The 13,596-nt window shown below is 35.7% G+C and overlaps 1 protein-coding gene and 1 long non-coding RNA gene across 2 annotated transcripts; one reads left to right on the plus strand and one right to left on the minus strand.

The window, feature by feature from the left end:
* Window positions 1-396: 396 nt before the first annotated feature.
* On the minus strand, window positions 397-2,833 carry LOC141613276 (uncharacterized). Its single transcript, XM_074432012.1, has 3 exons — window positions 2,408-2,833; window positions 1,610-2,287; window positions 397-1,488 (listed from the first exon to the last, which is right to left on the minus strand). The coding sequence occupies exons 1-3, from the start codon at window positions 2,831-2,833 to the stop codon at window positions 397-399; spliced, it is 2,196 nt and encodes a 731-aa protein (XP_074288113.1).
* Window positions 2,834-7,525: 4,692 nt separating this feature from the next.
* LOC141611552 (uncharacterized) lies at window positions 7,526-10,950 on the plus strand. Its single transcript, XR_012528644.1, has 2 exons — window positions 7,526-7,904; window positions 10,354-10,950. It is a non-coding gene; the product is annotated as an uncharacterized LOC141611552 (long non-coding RNA).
* The last annotated feature ends 2,646 nt before the right edge of the window (window positions 10,951-13,596 follow it).

The raw sequence follows: 13,596 nt of genomic DNA on the forward strand, positions 1-13,596 counted from the left end.
GCAACAAGAAATAGGTCTAAACTGAGTCACATTTTGAGGCATTGCACACTTAGGAATGAGGGTGATGAGGGTATGATTGAGTTGCTTAAGCATCTTACCAGAGTGGAAGAAATCTTGAATAGCCTTACACACAGACCCCCTCACAACATCCCAAGCATCCTTAAAGAAGGCACTTGAGTACCCATCAGGCCCAGCAGCTTTATGCCCAGGAATAGAAAACATGGCCTTCTTAATTTCATCATCAGAAACTGGAGACATAAGTAACACCCTATGATCAGAAGAACACACCTTCCCCATTCTGATAACATGTTCACTTAGCTTTAACACATCCTCAGAGGTCCCTAGAAGCTTAACATAAAAATCCAGGAAAGCATCCTGAATCTTTGGAGGCTCCTCTCACACATGCCCATAGGAATCCTCAATTTTGATAACTTTATTTTGAACTTGCCTGCCTTTAATGATGCTATGAAAATACCTAGTATTGTCATCTCCTTTGTCAACCCAGGTGGCTTTAGATTTTTGCAGTAAAAACTCATGATAGGCTTGCTCCAAATATCGAACACTGCCACTAGCTTCCAATTCTTGTTCAATTAACTGAGCATTCAGAGGATCATCCCTAAGTTTTAATTGGATAAACTCAAGGTTCATCCTAGCTCTAGCAGTGTTATTAACTACATCATCAAAATTATCCTTATTGAGCTGCTTAAGGGGCCATTTAAGGCTTTTCAATTTCTTGACCAGATTAAACATATGGGAGCCACCCCAATCCTTATGCCAGACTTGACTAACACAGTTCTTAAAATCAGCAGCCTTACTCCACATATTATAGTATTTAAAGCTCCTCCTTGGTTTATCAAAATCCCCAATAGTTTGCACCACACAGGGAGTATGGTCAAAAGTACCTTCAGGATAGAAATGAGCATAAGCTGAGGCATTATCCTGTAGCCAAGAAGAGTTCACTAGCATTCTATCCAGCCTACTAAACACTCTTGAAGAGGGCTCCTGCTTATTGGACCAAGTGTAGTAAGATCCAATGGCAGAGCAGTCAGTAACCCCACAATCAGCAACACACCTCTGGAAATCATCCATCTCTTCAAAAGTAGAATTACCACCTAATCTTTCAGAAGGGACCAGAACAGTGTTAAAATCCCCACAAATGACCCAAGGACCCTTTAAACTTATATTATAAGCACCTAAATCCTCCCATAATGCCTTCCTTTCAGTCACATCATTGAAAGCATATATCATGGTACAAAAAAAAGAATAACCAGTGCCTAAGTCTTTAACCTCCATATGAATAGCCTGAGAACTATAATCAAGAAAATTAACACTAAACATAGAAGGATTCCACAACACCCATATTCTACCACCTTTATGATAAGAAGAATTAGTAGACAAACTCCAAGAAGCACACAACTTATTCCTTACATTATTTAGAGACAAAAGTTTAACCTTTGTTTCAAGGAGACCAAATAACCCAATCTGATGCTGATGCAGGAACCATTTGATATTGTTTTGCTTAGATGGGCTATTCAATCCCCTGATGTTCCAAAATCCAAAATTATACATTACCCCCAGAGGGAGGTAATGCACTACCATTTAAACACACCACACCAATTCCAGTAACAGGAGTAGCAGTATTCAGTGATTCAAGGAAAGTATCCTTGCCAAACTTTCCTGAACTCTGCCCCTTATCAATCAGCTCCTGCCTACTAAACCTTATGATCTTTTTAGCTGGAGTATTGACAACATGATATTTCCCATTCCTTTCCCAGGACACTTGAAATTGGTTGGGTTTTTCCAGAGGTGTAACCAGACCAGTCTCAGTAGGAGAAACAGTAGAGACATGCACCACCACAGGAGCATTTGGACGCCCCTGTGGGACCTTTGGCCTCCATTGCTTCTGAACCTCCTTAACATTCTTATTCTGCTGAGGCTGGCTAGGTTTTACTTTCCTACACTTCTCAGATTCATGACCCACTACCTTACAGTGTTTGCAAAGGGTAGGTTTCCATTCCCACACAACTTTAATGGTGACCACCACACCATCTTCATCCATAAATTTCACAGACCCAGGGAGGGGTTTACCAAAGGGAACTTCTAGCATCACCCTAGCAAACCCTAACCTAGTCTTGTCCTTAGTAGCCACATCCATTTGAACAAACTTACCCAACAAACCAGCAATTCTAGGTAAACATTTCCCCCAAAATTTCAAAGGTAAATGTTCAAGTCTGACCCAAACTGGAACCTCCTTAACATCATCTTTGTTTAGTTCAACATCAGGACTCTAGGGGCGTACAATCAAAGGTTTATTGTCAAATAAGTAATGTCCTTGCTGCAAGACACGATCTTTCGCAGCTTTCGTATTAAACCTAACAAGGAACACCCCATTGGGGAGGAAAGATACCTTGTCAATTGGAAGATGCCCCCAGATTCGCTTGATGAAGCCGTCCACCACCTCGACAGGAGGATTAGCCCCTAGAATGAAGCAAAACACAGAATTTTGCCAATACTCTAGTTCATCCTTTACGTCCTCAGCAGTGAACCGCAGCAAATCCAAAGGCTCCTCTTCAATCACGGTTAATGGTGATTTGCCCTTACGCTTCTTCTGAACCTGCCATTCCTGCTCCTCCTGAATGGAATCCAGATCATAAGGTTGCACACCAACTATTTCATTCACGTTCTTAGTCTTCTGCACGTCATCCGCACTAAGCCCTCCAACAACAGCACCCACTGGGATTTCTAGCACATAATTTTTGGAACTTAAAGCTTGTTTCGATACAGAAGAGACTAGAGGAGGGAATTGTTCAACATCTGAACAATTAATCGACATATTTTTGGAATTTTTAGAGGAAAAATTAAGGATTTTTGATTGATTTTTTTGTAAGTTTTAGGGTTTAGGGTTTATCGTTCTAATATCGCACGCTCTCTCTCTATCTATAACATTTTTGACCCTTATTGTACTTGTTTTATTTCTATTTAAATGTTGTTTCGTTATTATCTTATGATTATCATTGCCTTGGGGAACCGAGATGGTAACATCTTCATACCTGGATGGTCCTGGTAAGGCACTTGGAGTATGGGGGTGTTACAGTTACACCTCATACTCCAAGTGCCTTACCAGGACCACTTAAGGCATGAGAATGCTACCATCTCGGTTACCCGAGACAATGATAATCAAATAGACAATAACGAAATGTACTTTAATAATAATAAAGTTTAAAACGATACAACCAAAATCGAAACTGATAAAAAAAAAATACAATGGGTCTCAACTGTTAAACCAACTAGCTAAAGACCAACGTTCGACACAGCGGATGACTTCTAAAACAGCTCGTGAAGACTCAACCCCAGCTATCCCATGCGCATCAATCATACCTGCTCAATACCTGCTCACCACTCCCGAATGGATCACCACATTGTTTAAAACATTTAAACGGGGTCAGTACTAATTACACAAAATCAACAGTTGCAATGAAACCATACTATAAACAACTCAATCAACACATCTCAATCACCATAACGCCACCCTATCTCCACATATCTGACTACACACTGAAGTGTGCAGTTCTGCCAGAGTACCCATCGCAACAAGTACTCCTCACCGCCAGTGGGGGACCGCAGCCGTTCCCACCTAAGCCCCGCTCATCTTATCCGAGCGATAAACCCAAGTCCATTAATGTGCACATCCCTTCTGTGGCGGGTTCCACAGAAGGCGAATCAAGGGCGTGAAGCCACTCCCGCAAGTGACTCCACTCAGCCAGAGACGCACCCCGAATATCACAGATAGTTATACGATAATCACAATACTCTACCAACAATCACCAAATCAGAATCCAATACGATAATTACTCAGCAACTACAACATTAACAACATCAACACCAACAAAGCCATGTAACAAATACTGAGTATGGAAACCCTACCTAAAATGCAATACCACAGATGGTCTTCGCAGCTAATCAGAATCTTTCCTTTACGAAACCTCATCCTATAACATACATACATACAATTACTACCACATACATACAAACCACCCGAAACCCCCAAAATCACCCAATTAGGGTTTTAAAGAAACCCAACGAAACGTTATAAAAATTATACAAGGAAATTACCTTGACACGATGATCACAACGACGTAAAGAATGAGATGATCCGACGAACATAGCCTTGGGAATTTGCCAACAACAAGACGAGAGAGAACTACGTAACTTCTTTTTCTTTTGAAAGGTTTAGAAAGGTGAAAAAGTGAGTAAAGAAAATGACGGAAACCTTTTATATTAATCTCGCGTTATTAGCAAAACCCGTCAAAACAACCCCGTAAAACACACTTACTCGATCGAGTAAGTGACTTACTCGATCGAGTGACCCTTACTCGATCGAGTCCCCAAATTACTCGATCGAGTACCCTACAGGCAGACTACTGTTTTGCGTAAAAAGCTACTTACTCGATAGAGTAAGCCCCACTCGATAGAGTACCCATAGACATAGAAAACCGTAGTATTACAGTCTTCCCTCCTTAAAAATAACTTCGTCCCCAAAGTTCAACCCATACTCAAAATAAACATACTAACTCGACCCAGACACAACAACGCGACTAGGAACTCAAAACGAAACCCCAACTATCAAACAAGAACTCTTAACACCAACTCCACCAACTATGCTTACCTCTACAACATGTCTCACGATATCGTATCCACCACACTATAGTCTATCGACACTAACTCCATACACTTCCAAATACCATCCACCAACGTCGCTAGCTTCGTCTCACTACCTATTATCCACTAAAAAATCCAATATCACGACACTCATAACATCAAACGGAATATTACATTCTACCACCCTTAAAAGGAACTTCGTCCTCGAAGTTTACTCACACTCATAATAACATCATCCAACTGTCAACACTATCGAACTCATAAACATCATCATCCAACTGTCAACAATATCGAAATATTCTCACACTCCTAAACATCCCACTACTACAAGCACGGTCATGGCCTTTTAACAATATCAACCACAGTACAAATCCATACTTTATTCTTCACTAAGACTCAAACTTCCAAATCTACTACAATATCTACAACCATCAAACTCTCTTTGCCGCATCCTACTCCTCTTAAGACAAATGTTACGTCTTCGTAACTCACTAATACTAAATCCTTGGCCATATGTTCTCACTATCCTCATTACCATCACATGTCAAAGATGACCGCCTATAATCTAAACACTCACAATTCCTATATCTAAGGCTCTCTTACTTAAATAGCTCTCGTACCTCAATTCATTCAGCACACCACCTAACCTATACCACAAAATCCTTAGCTTAACCAAAACTTCAATTGTTCCCTATTACCGCCAAAACGAAATAATTCTCTATACATGCACCATCTCCACACTCATAAATCACGATCCACAATTATTACACACACTCACACTAGACCTTCAATTTCTTTTCGTTCATTACCGCAAAACCTCTCCATAACTTAACATGAAATTAATTCCCAACACCCTATACTCACAGGAATTCTTGTAGTGGTTGAGGTTGCTTTTAAGCTAAGGGACCCTAGGTGCATTTCCGGTGAAATATCGCTCGCATGGTTCTTTCCAGATCTCCACCACAGTTCCATAAAAAGCTATACTAGGATGGAGTTTCGGGTGATCATATTTCTCAACCACGCCTTAACCATAGCGTTGCATTGTCGCCAAGCAACGACTTCAAGCGTCTCTGCCTGTTCTTCTAGAATCACCGGTTTCTTTACGGTTCCTTTGATGAAACTAAGTTTGTTTTTAGCATCGACACCGTTTCGTACAGCATCCGCCTACAACTCATAATTATCCCCATCGAAAATGATTTGGGTTAAAGTTAAGTTTGTGTTTTCACTCGGAATCACCGGTTTCTTTATGGTTCCTTCAATGAAACTTAGTTTGTTTTTAGCCTCGAGACCGTTTTGTATAGCATCCGCCCACAACTCATAATTATCCCCATCGAAAATGATTTGGGTTAAAGTTAAGTTTGTGTTTTCACTCGGATGAAGGTACAATGGTGAGTAAGGTGGTACGTGCTCATATTTTTGATCAGATTTAATAAGGGTTCCTTTTCCTTGTGTCATTTCGATAATTGATGAAAAGAAACAAAAGGATCAATGCCCTGATGTCATGAAAAATGAAAGACACAAGTAATATGGGAAGGATTAAAAATTGTATTCTTAATTGATGATCAAAGCTCTCAGAATTACATCATATATATACTACTATACAGTATTTACTGGCTCAAGAAAAAGCTTAGAAACTAGGCAACTAGCTAGATATACAATTAACAAAATTAGCTAAGATATTATACACCTAATACTACATAATAATATCAAAAATATCTCGATATTATCCCACAATATCGTTCAATATTATAAACGAATTCACTCAGGATCAATTTTTCTTTTGTCAGGTTCGTTGGTAATGCTGCTCCTTGAAGTAGTGGCTTTAGCGTAAATGAAATTTAATTTAACTAAGTCTAATGCATATTTCAATGGAGTGCAAGAAAGCATAAAATCTGACATCTTGAGGATCTCTGGATTTAAGGAAGGGTCTCTCCCATTTAAGTATCTTGGCATGCCTATCCAAACTACTAGACTGAGGAAGAAGGATTGTGAGGTCCTAATTACCATGATATGTAGTAGGGTACATGGCATAGGTACAAGGTGTTGGGAAATGTGTCCTCAACAATAGTGCGATCACAAGATTTAAATATCATTATTAAATCTCATATAAAGAATACGTAAGGGATGATTCAATTATATAGTCAACTGATCAACATTAATCGGTAACGATTGGCTTGCTAGAGTTTGACGTTACTGTCGTGGGACGGTGGTGGTCAGTTGATCCCTTAAGGTCACACCTAAAGGATGATGCCCTTATCTATAAAGTTAATTAATTGTATGTCGATACAAGTTGATTAATTCCTTAAAAATGAACAATTTATTTTTAATGAGAGGAAATATGTATCTTATGTTAATGTGATTAAATAAGATCATATTTAGTGGATTAATATGTTAATTCACTAAATTATGTTGAGGTTTTATAAATGTTTCGAGGTAGAGGTAATTAGTTATTTACATTTACAAGAGGTTGTAAATTTAACTAACTAGCTATTATGGGACCCATTATATGTTGATATAATGATAAAATATTACTCAATAAGTTGAGTGAATATATGTTTATTAATTTGTGTCATAATTGTTATATGATTAAATTAATAATTAATTATTTAAGATAATTAAACATAAGACTTATAAGCATTTGTGGGACAAATATTATAAGACAAAAATGGACCATAATGACTCATATGTACCGTCCAAATAAGAGGATGGATGAGTTTTATAGTTTTGTCATTTAGTTGTTGGAAAGATGCTCCAACAACTTATGACACAACTTTAAAGTAGCTAAGCCTATACCTACACAATAGAGAATATGCATGTGATTTTTGGAGAAGACCAAAATGCTCTAAATAAGAGCATTTGGCCGGAATCACTAGGAGGGGAAGAGGACATTTTATTTTGTTCTTATTTTTACTCCATTACTCTCCATAAAAAGATAACATGTAAATACCTCTCTCATGTTCATAGTTTTCTCTCTATCAAAATATGAGTTTTGATTCAATTTGTTCATAAAGATTACTAATATTATTAGTGTAATATATGAGTATTAGTAATCAATTTTAAGGTAAACTACTAAACAAATATCTAGCAAATATTATTTAGTGGGGATAAGGGATAATCTTGGGTGCAATCAAGAGGAGTGACTTCTATACTTGAGGTCTTGGAGGATCATCCTATTACTCATCATAGCTCAAGAACAAGTGAAGGTAGGAGACCTTACTTGTGCCCATAAAACCGAAATTTTCAATGTAAGGGACATTGTTTTTCTTATAAATCTTTCATTTTGTTATGCATGCACTAGATCTAAAGAACAAATAATTAACAAGTTAATTAGTTCTCTATTAGAGGAGTCTAATAATAGGTATATGAACCTAACAAGTGGTATCAGAGCATAAGGATGTTGCATGCATAATCGGTTATTGTTTTTCCGAGTTAAAATGTTAACATATAAAACTTAAAAATTTGTGATTTATGAGTATAAGCCACGAAATCACCATGCATGTAATATATTCTGGTCCTAAAGTGTTTTTAGGTCATTTTTATGATTCATGGAAATTTATTGCTCATTTTAAGGATTTTTGGTCATTTTATTACATTTTTATGACTAGAATGGGAATTAAAATGCTAAAAATAGTTAAATATCGTTTCTGACCTTGAAAAATTTATATGACCTCACATGCATATTTTACAAGTTGTGTGTAAAAGGACGAGTTAATTTGATTAATTTTGCATGATTTATGATTTTTATGAGATAAAAATGGATTAAAAGAGGTAAAATGGTTAAAATTAGTTAAATTTCGAATTAAGCCATGATATTTTAATATGTTGTCACATGCAAGATTTACAGAGAGTATGTAAATTTCTAGATTTAAATATCTTATTTAGCATGATTTATGGATTTTTGAGTAAAAATGGCATAAATAGTGACTATTTTAGCAAAAATTAGCTAAAACGTATTGCATGGCTTGAGAAAATTATTTTAAGTTGCATAAATATCCCACTAATCAGATCTAAAGTTGTAAAAATTATTGGTTTAATTTTCGGATACTTTATGTATTTTATGAGATAAAACCGATAAAATGCAACTATATTTTCTCAAAATTAATTCGAAAATTTTAACCATGTTTTTGACATTATGAGTGTCATGGATTTATTCCAGAATGTTCAAAAATTTAAAATTCAAATTTTGAAACTTTTATGATTTAATTTGGATTTATTTCATATAAATAATGATTTTAAGGTCAAAAATGAGCATAAAATTAAATCAAGTTGAATTATTGTCAAAAATTTAGTGATGACTGATTTTTGAGTCCTAAAATGTGTTAGGATAATTAACTTGAGCTTAGATGTGATTTAAGTGTTAATTAGTGATTTTAAAAGGTTATTATCACGCATTTCCATGAAACCGGGTTATATGTACGACATAAGTTAAATAGGGCGATTTGGCACATCATTTGGCATGAAGGTACATATTATAATGCTGCATATTTCAATTGTTGAATGTCTTTTATTTATATAATTTTGAATTATGTAATTTTAATCTTAGTATGGCCTTAGTTTAATCAATATTACCCGTAATGAAAGGGAATATTGATTCGGTTGTAATTTAATGTGATCTCGTATCACTTTTATTTTTATTTCATTAGTTTTTCCATTTTACAAATGTATAATAGGAATAGCTTTGTATTTTTTATTATTATTTGTAATTATGGAGCATCTTCAAAGACGGTGCCATTCGGAAAGGTGATCCGACAAAGACGGTGTCTTGGGAGGCGTGCCATTTGAAGATTCAAGGGACCAAAGGAGTTGGTTTCCGAATATGTAATAGATTATTTGATTTTCTATTTTTAGGAAGGCCATACTAGGAATTTTATTTATTGCTTTGCATTTCTTTTAATATGTTGCATGCATTGCCAAATCGCCATAACAACACATGCATTTCATATCGAGTCATCGACCGTGTCAATTATGATTATCGTAGTTCACCGCTTTAGTTCACTTAAAACGTGATAGATAATAAATTGACAAGACCTCTCACATATTAAAAATTGAGAAAAAGCCTTACCAAATAGTAGAAACCCATGAAGTACCAATTTCGCAAGGGAGTTAATCCGGCTTCACCGTAATACAAACCTTGTTACGTTGGCGAAGTGGGGTAGTAAAAAGTTATTACATCGAAATTTGGATTGAGCTCAACGGAAGTATTGTTGACCGTAGTCGCATGTGTTCCGGGCTAAAGATGAGAATTAGAGTAATTTTTATCGACCGAGAGTTCTAAAAGTAGAATCGATTAAAAGGTTAATCCACCGAGTTATATTAATAAGGGATGAATCGGCTCACCGTGCCCGAGTTGATATGAATTTGGATCTCGGAATCATTTATGTAGTTGGGTGGAGGTCACTATATAAATGCAATGCTTGTAGTTAAATTTACGAGTATTATTAAAACGATAGATGATAATTAATTCCTTCATTTCCTATTTTGTAGTCAAATTTGTTTTATCAATTGCAATGACAACTCCAATATCATCTAATAATCATACACCGATCACCATTAATTCTTGGCTCCAATCATTCTATGAAAAATGCTTCTCGTATATCAACGACCCGATTAGAGTACTACGCTTTAGCATTGGTGAAGATGGGAATCTTTGTCTTTTTACTACTTCTACACCTCATACTCATGCCTACCTCTCAGGTAAGAGGTTTATATGAGGGGAATCTCACAAATTCCAAGATATCTTTGTTTGATGAAACAAGGAGAAATATCAAATTAAGTGAGAGTTCTAGCAAGAGTGTCCTTGCAAATAAAAGGAGTATTGGTATTAATAAAGGAAAAGCAAAGAAAGGTATAGAAACCCAAATCCGATTGTGAATTGGAAGTTGATAGTGAGACTACCACAAAACCAAGATGGGTATTCAATCCTACCATGAATATCATTATTTTAATGTCATGGGACAATGGAAGCATAAATTGCCCCAAGTATTTAGAAGATATCAAAGTTGGGCTTGTTACTCCAAGTGGGACTTGGAAATGAGGAAAAGCTAAACAAGAGTGATATGAATCTCCGACAATGAAATGGAGCTCGGGTAGCCGCCACTTCAAGAGAAATTTATATACTTGTTTTTGCTAATAGCTTTGAGTTATGATTTACATAATTGTTATTATGTTCCCACTTAGTCTAAAACATTATTCATGTGAGACATGAAATGATCTATATTTTGTCCTCAAAGACAATTATTGTATTTTATTGAAAATAGACGTGGATGTGAGCCATGTCACTTATCTTTATGATACACAAGTTTTAGACAGTTCCAACTCATGTAAAGATATCTACATAATACGCACCAAAAGACTCATAACAAGTAATCCAAATGATTTGTACATTTGATTTTTCAATTAGGTTACGTAAATGAGAAACGCATTAAAATGCTAGTGTCGACTAGAATTATTAGACCATTTGATTTTCAATCATATGGAATATGCGAATCTTGTCTCCTTTGCAATATAATTTGTACTTCCTTTAGTGGTAAAGGGACACAAGCAAGTGATTTGTTGAGACTAATACATGCCGATGTATGTGTTCAAATGAGCATCACCGCAAGGGGAATTTATGACTACTTCGTCACTTTTACCAATGATTCAAGTAGATAAGGGTATATTTTACTTGATCAAATAAAAGGTGAAGCATTTGAGAGATTTGAGAAATTTCTAAAATGACGTAGAGAACCAATTGAATAAAGTTCTAAGCATTACGACCCAATCGTAGTGGCAAAGATCTAAGTAATAAATTTGATTTATTAAAGATGGATTATGACCTAGCGTCACTACCCATAAGATCAAACTAATATGAGTCGGTTTGAGTTGATGAACTCAATTTTGGGAATTTGCAATCCAAAACGGACAAGTAATTCTAATTGGATGGTCAACCATGAGATACATAGAATAGAGAGTCTATTAAACAGATGACATGGATAAGACTCGTATATTATCTAGCTGCCATGTTAGGATGGCCCATTGAAAGCTAATACATAGTCTAGATAAACTCCTAATACTCCGTTAAATATATATGTTTGTGACTCACAAAGCTATCTCTCATGAATATTGATATATTTCTGAAAGATAGAGTGGGAGTAGATTGAATCGTCACAAACATCTCTTATAGTTGAAATGTTACTTTGTGAAAGTAATTGAATTATAGAGTGGGAGTTGGTATTGAACTATTATCTATGAAGATAGTATGAGAGCATAGTTCAGTGGGAGTTTATCCCACATGTCTTATTGTTCAAAAATATTACTTTGTGAAAGTGATAGTATCATGACCTTGTTACATACGAGCCGAAGCATTACAATCTGAAAATTGTTGCTCATGAGTAGATTTACTTTAAAGTGAGGGTCTCTTTAAAGGGAAATAGAGCTTTAGAGTACACAAATGCATAAGATTTACATAAAGATGTTGATCAAGACAAATTGTGTTAGGAATTGCCGCATTTCATTTTAATGAAGAATGGCAAATAAAAATTCGCTTTTCTAAAATGGGAATTTAGAGAAGGAAGTGTTTCAAACACAAAACCTTAGATTAAGATCTAAGAATCCTAACATATTATGCGTAGCTATCTTAAGTGATCACAAGTTGGTTTTAAGCTAGCATTAAAGGATTATACTTTTCATTCATGTGATTATAGTGAATTGTTTCATTCACATGATTGAAGAATCATGATATACATGAAGTTAAGTGGGAGCTAGAATTGTTTTTCCATGTCTTATATGTTGATGACATATTAATTATTGAGAATAATGTACCAATGCTCTCTTCTGGCAAGAGTGATTGGGAGACTAGGAAAGGGTGCAATATACGTTAGATTACCGAATCTATGTGAGAGTATATTGGCATAGAGTTGAGAGTCTTATGAGGATAAGATCTTTCGTATCTGTTGTAACATCAACAAGGTTGAATGGCTTATTCATGATGATGAAAGTGGAATTACTATGATGGAATCATAGACGTTCACTGAACCCATTAAGTTGTTGATTACATGAAATCGATTGCTAATGTTTCCGCCATTAGAACGATTATGTATGCCAACAGACGCATGTGCTATGATGAAATATATGCCTAGGGCATAATAAGTCAATAACAAGATAATTCCCATGATATGGTTTGTGAGAGCCTTATAGAACATCCTTGAGATTCTTGAGAAGAATTAGGGAAGGAGTCGTTCACATGTTTGGATGATAAACTAAGTTAGGTGTTGATGGGATACACAAACTTTAGTTTTCAAACCAAAACGGATTTGTTGAAATCCTAGGATGTCTTATTGACAAAGGAGAAAGAAACTAAGAAAGGTGTTTTAAATTTCGCGCATTGCAAATACTACAAAAGGAATCTAAGTAAATTGTGATAAAATGGTCAACATAGGGATTAAGGGTGAATCCCTCAACAAATGACTTTATCACAAGTTATGCGATAACAGTGGGAGCTTCTTTCAAGTTAAAGAGCTCAGGTCTAATATGAAGTCTAGACATATACTTAGAGAAATTCATGTCATAAGAGATGACATTGAATGAAAGGAAATAGCAATTAATAAAGTTGGAATATATGGATATCGGGTATATCCACTTGCCAAGCTTGTATTGCATTTTAATTAGTGTTAATAATACACTAAAGATTATAGAATATGAAGTAGTAATAGTGTATTGACTATTCATATGTGATAATCACATTTATCGTTTGAGTTTTATTAAAACTCACCTGCTACTTTGTCGTATCCGAATGGGTTGTAGAGACAAATTGAACCCCATTAAAGTGAACTGGATTGACATGGTATTCGCCCCTAGTTACTTATATGAGGTGACGTCTCGAAGTGAGTAGAGTGTGATGCGATTGATGGGAAGTTCAAGTGCCATAGAGTCATATGGGATGACTAGTCGATCATATAG

Source organism: Silene latifolia, chromosome 11 (assembly GCF_048544455.1).
Source record: "Silene latifolia isolate original U9 population chromosome 11, ASM4854445v1, whole genome shotgun sequence".
Lineage (NCBI taxonomy): Eukaryota > Viridiplantae > Streptophyta > Magnoliopsida > Caryophyllales > Caryophyllaceae > Silene > Silene latifolia.

What these genes read in the sequence shown, in the direction of transcription:
- LOC141613276 (XM_074432012.1), bottom strand. Translation starts at nt 2,833, where the DNA reads ATGTCGATTAATTGTTCAGATGTTGAACAATTCCCTCCTCTAGTCTCT. An exon ending in GGCATCTTCCAATTGACAAG is followed by an intron (nt 2,288 to 2,407) that starts GTATCTTTCCTC and finishes GTACGCCCCTAG; the next exon opens with AGTCCTGATGTTGAACTAAA. An exon ending in CTGTTACTGGAATTGGTGTG is followed by an intron (nt 1,489 to 1,609) that starts GTGTGTTTAAAT and finishes TTCCTGCATCAG; the next exon opens with CATCAGATTGGGTTATTTGG.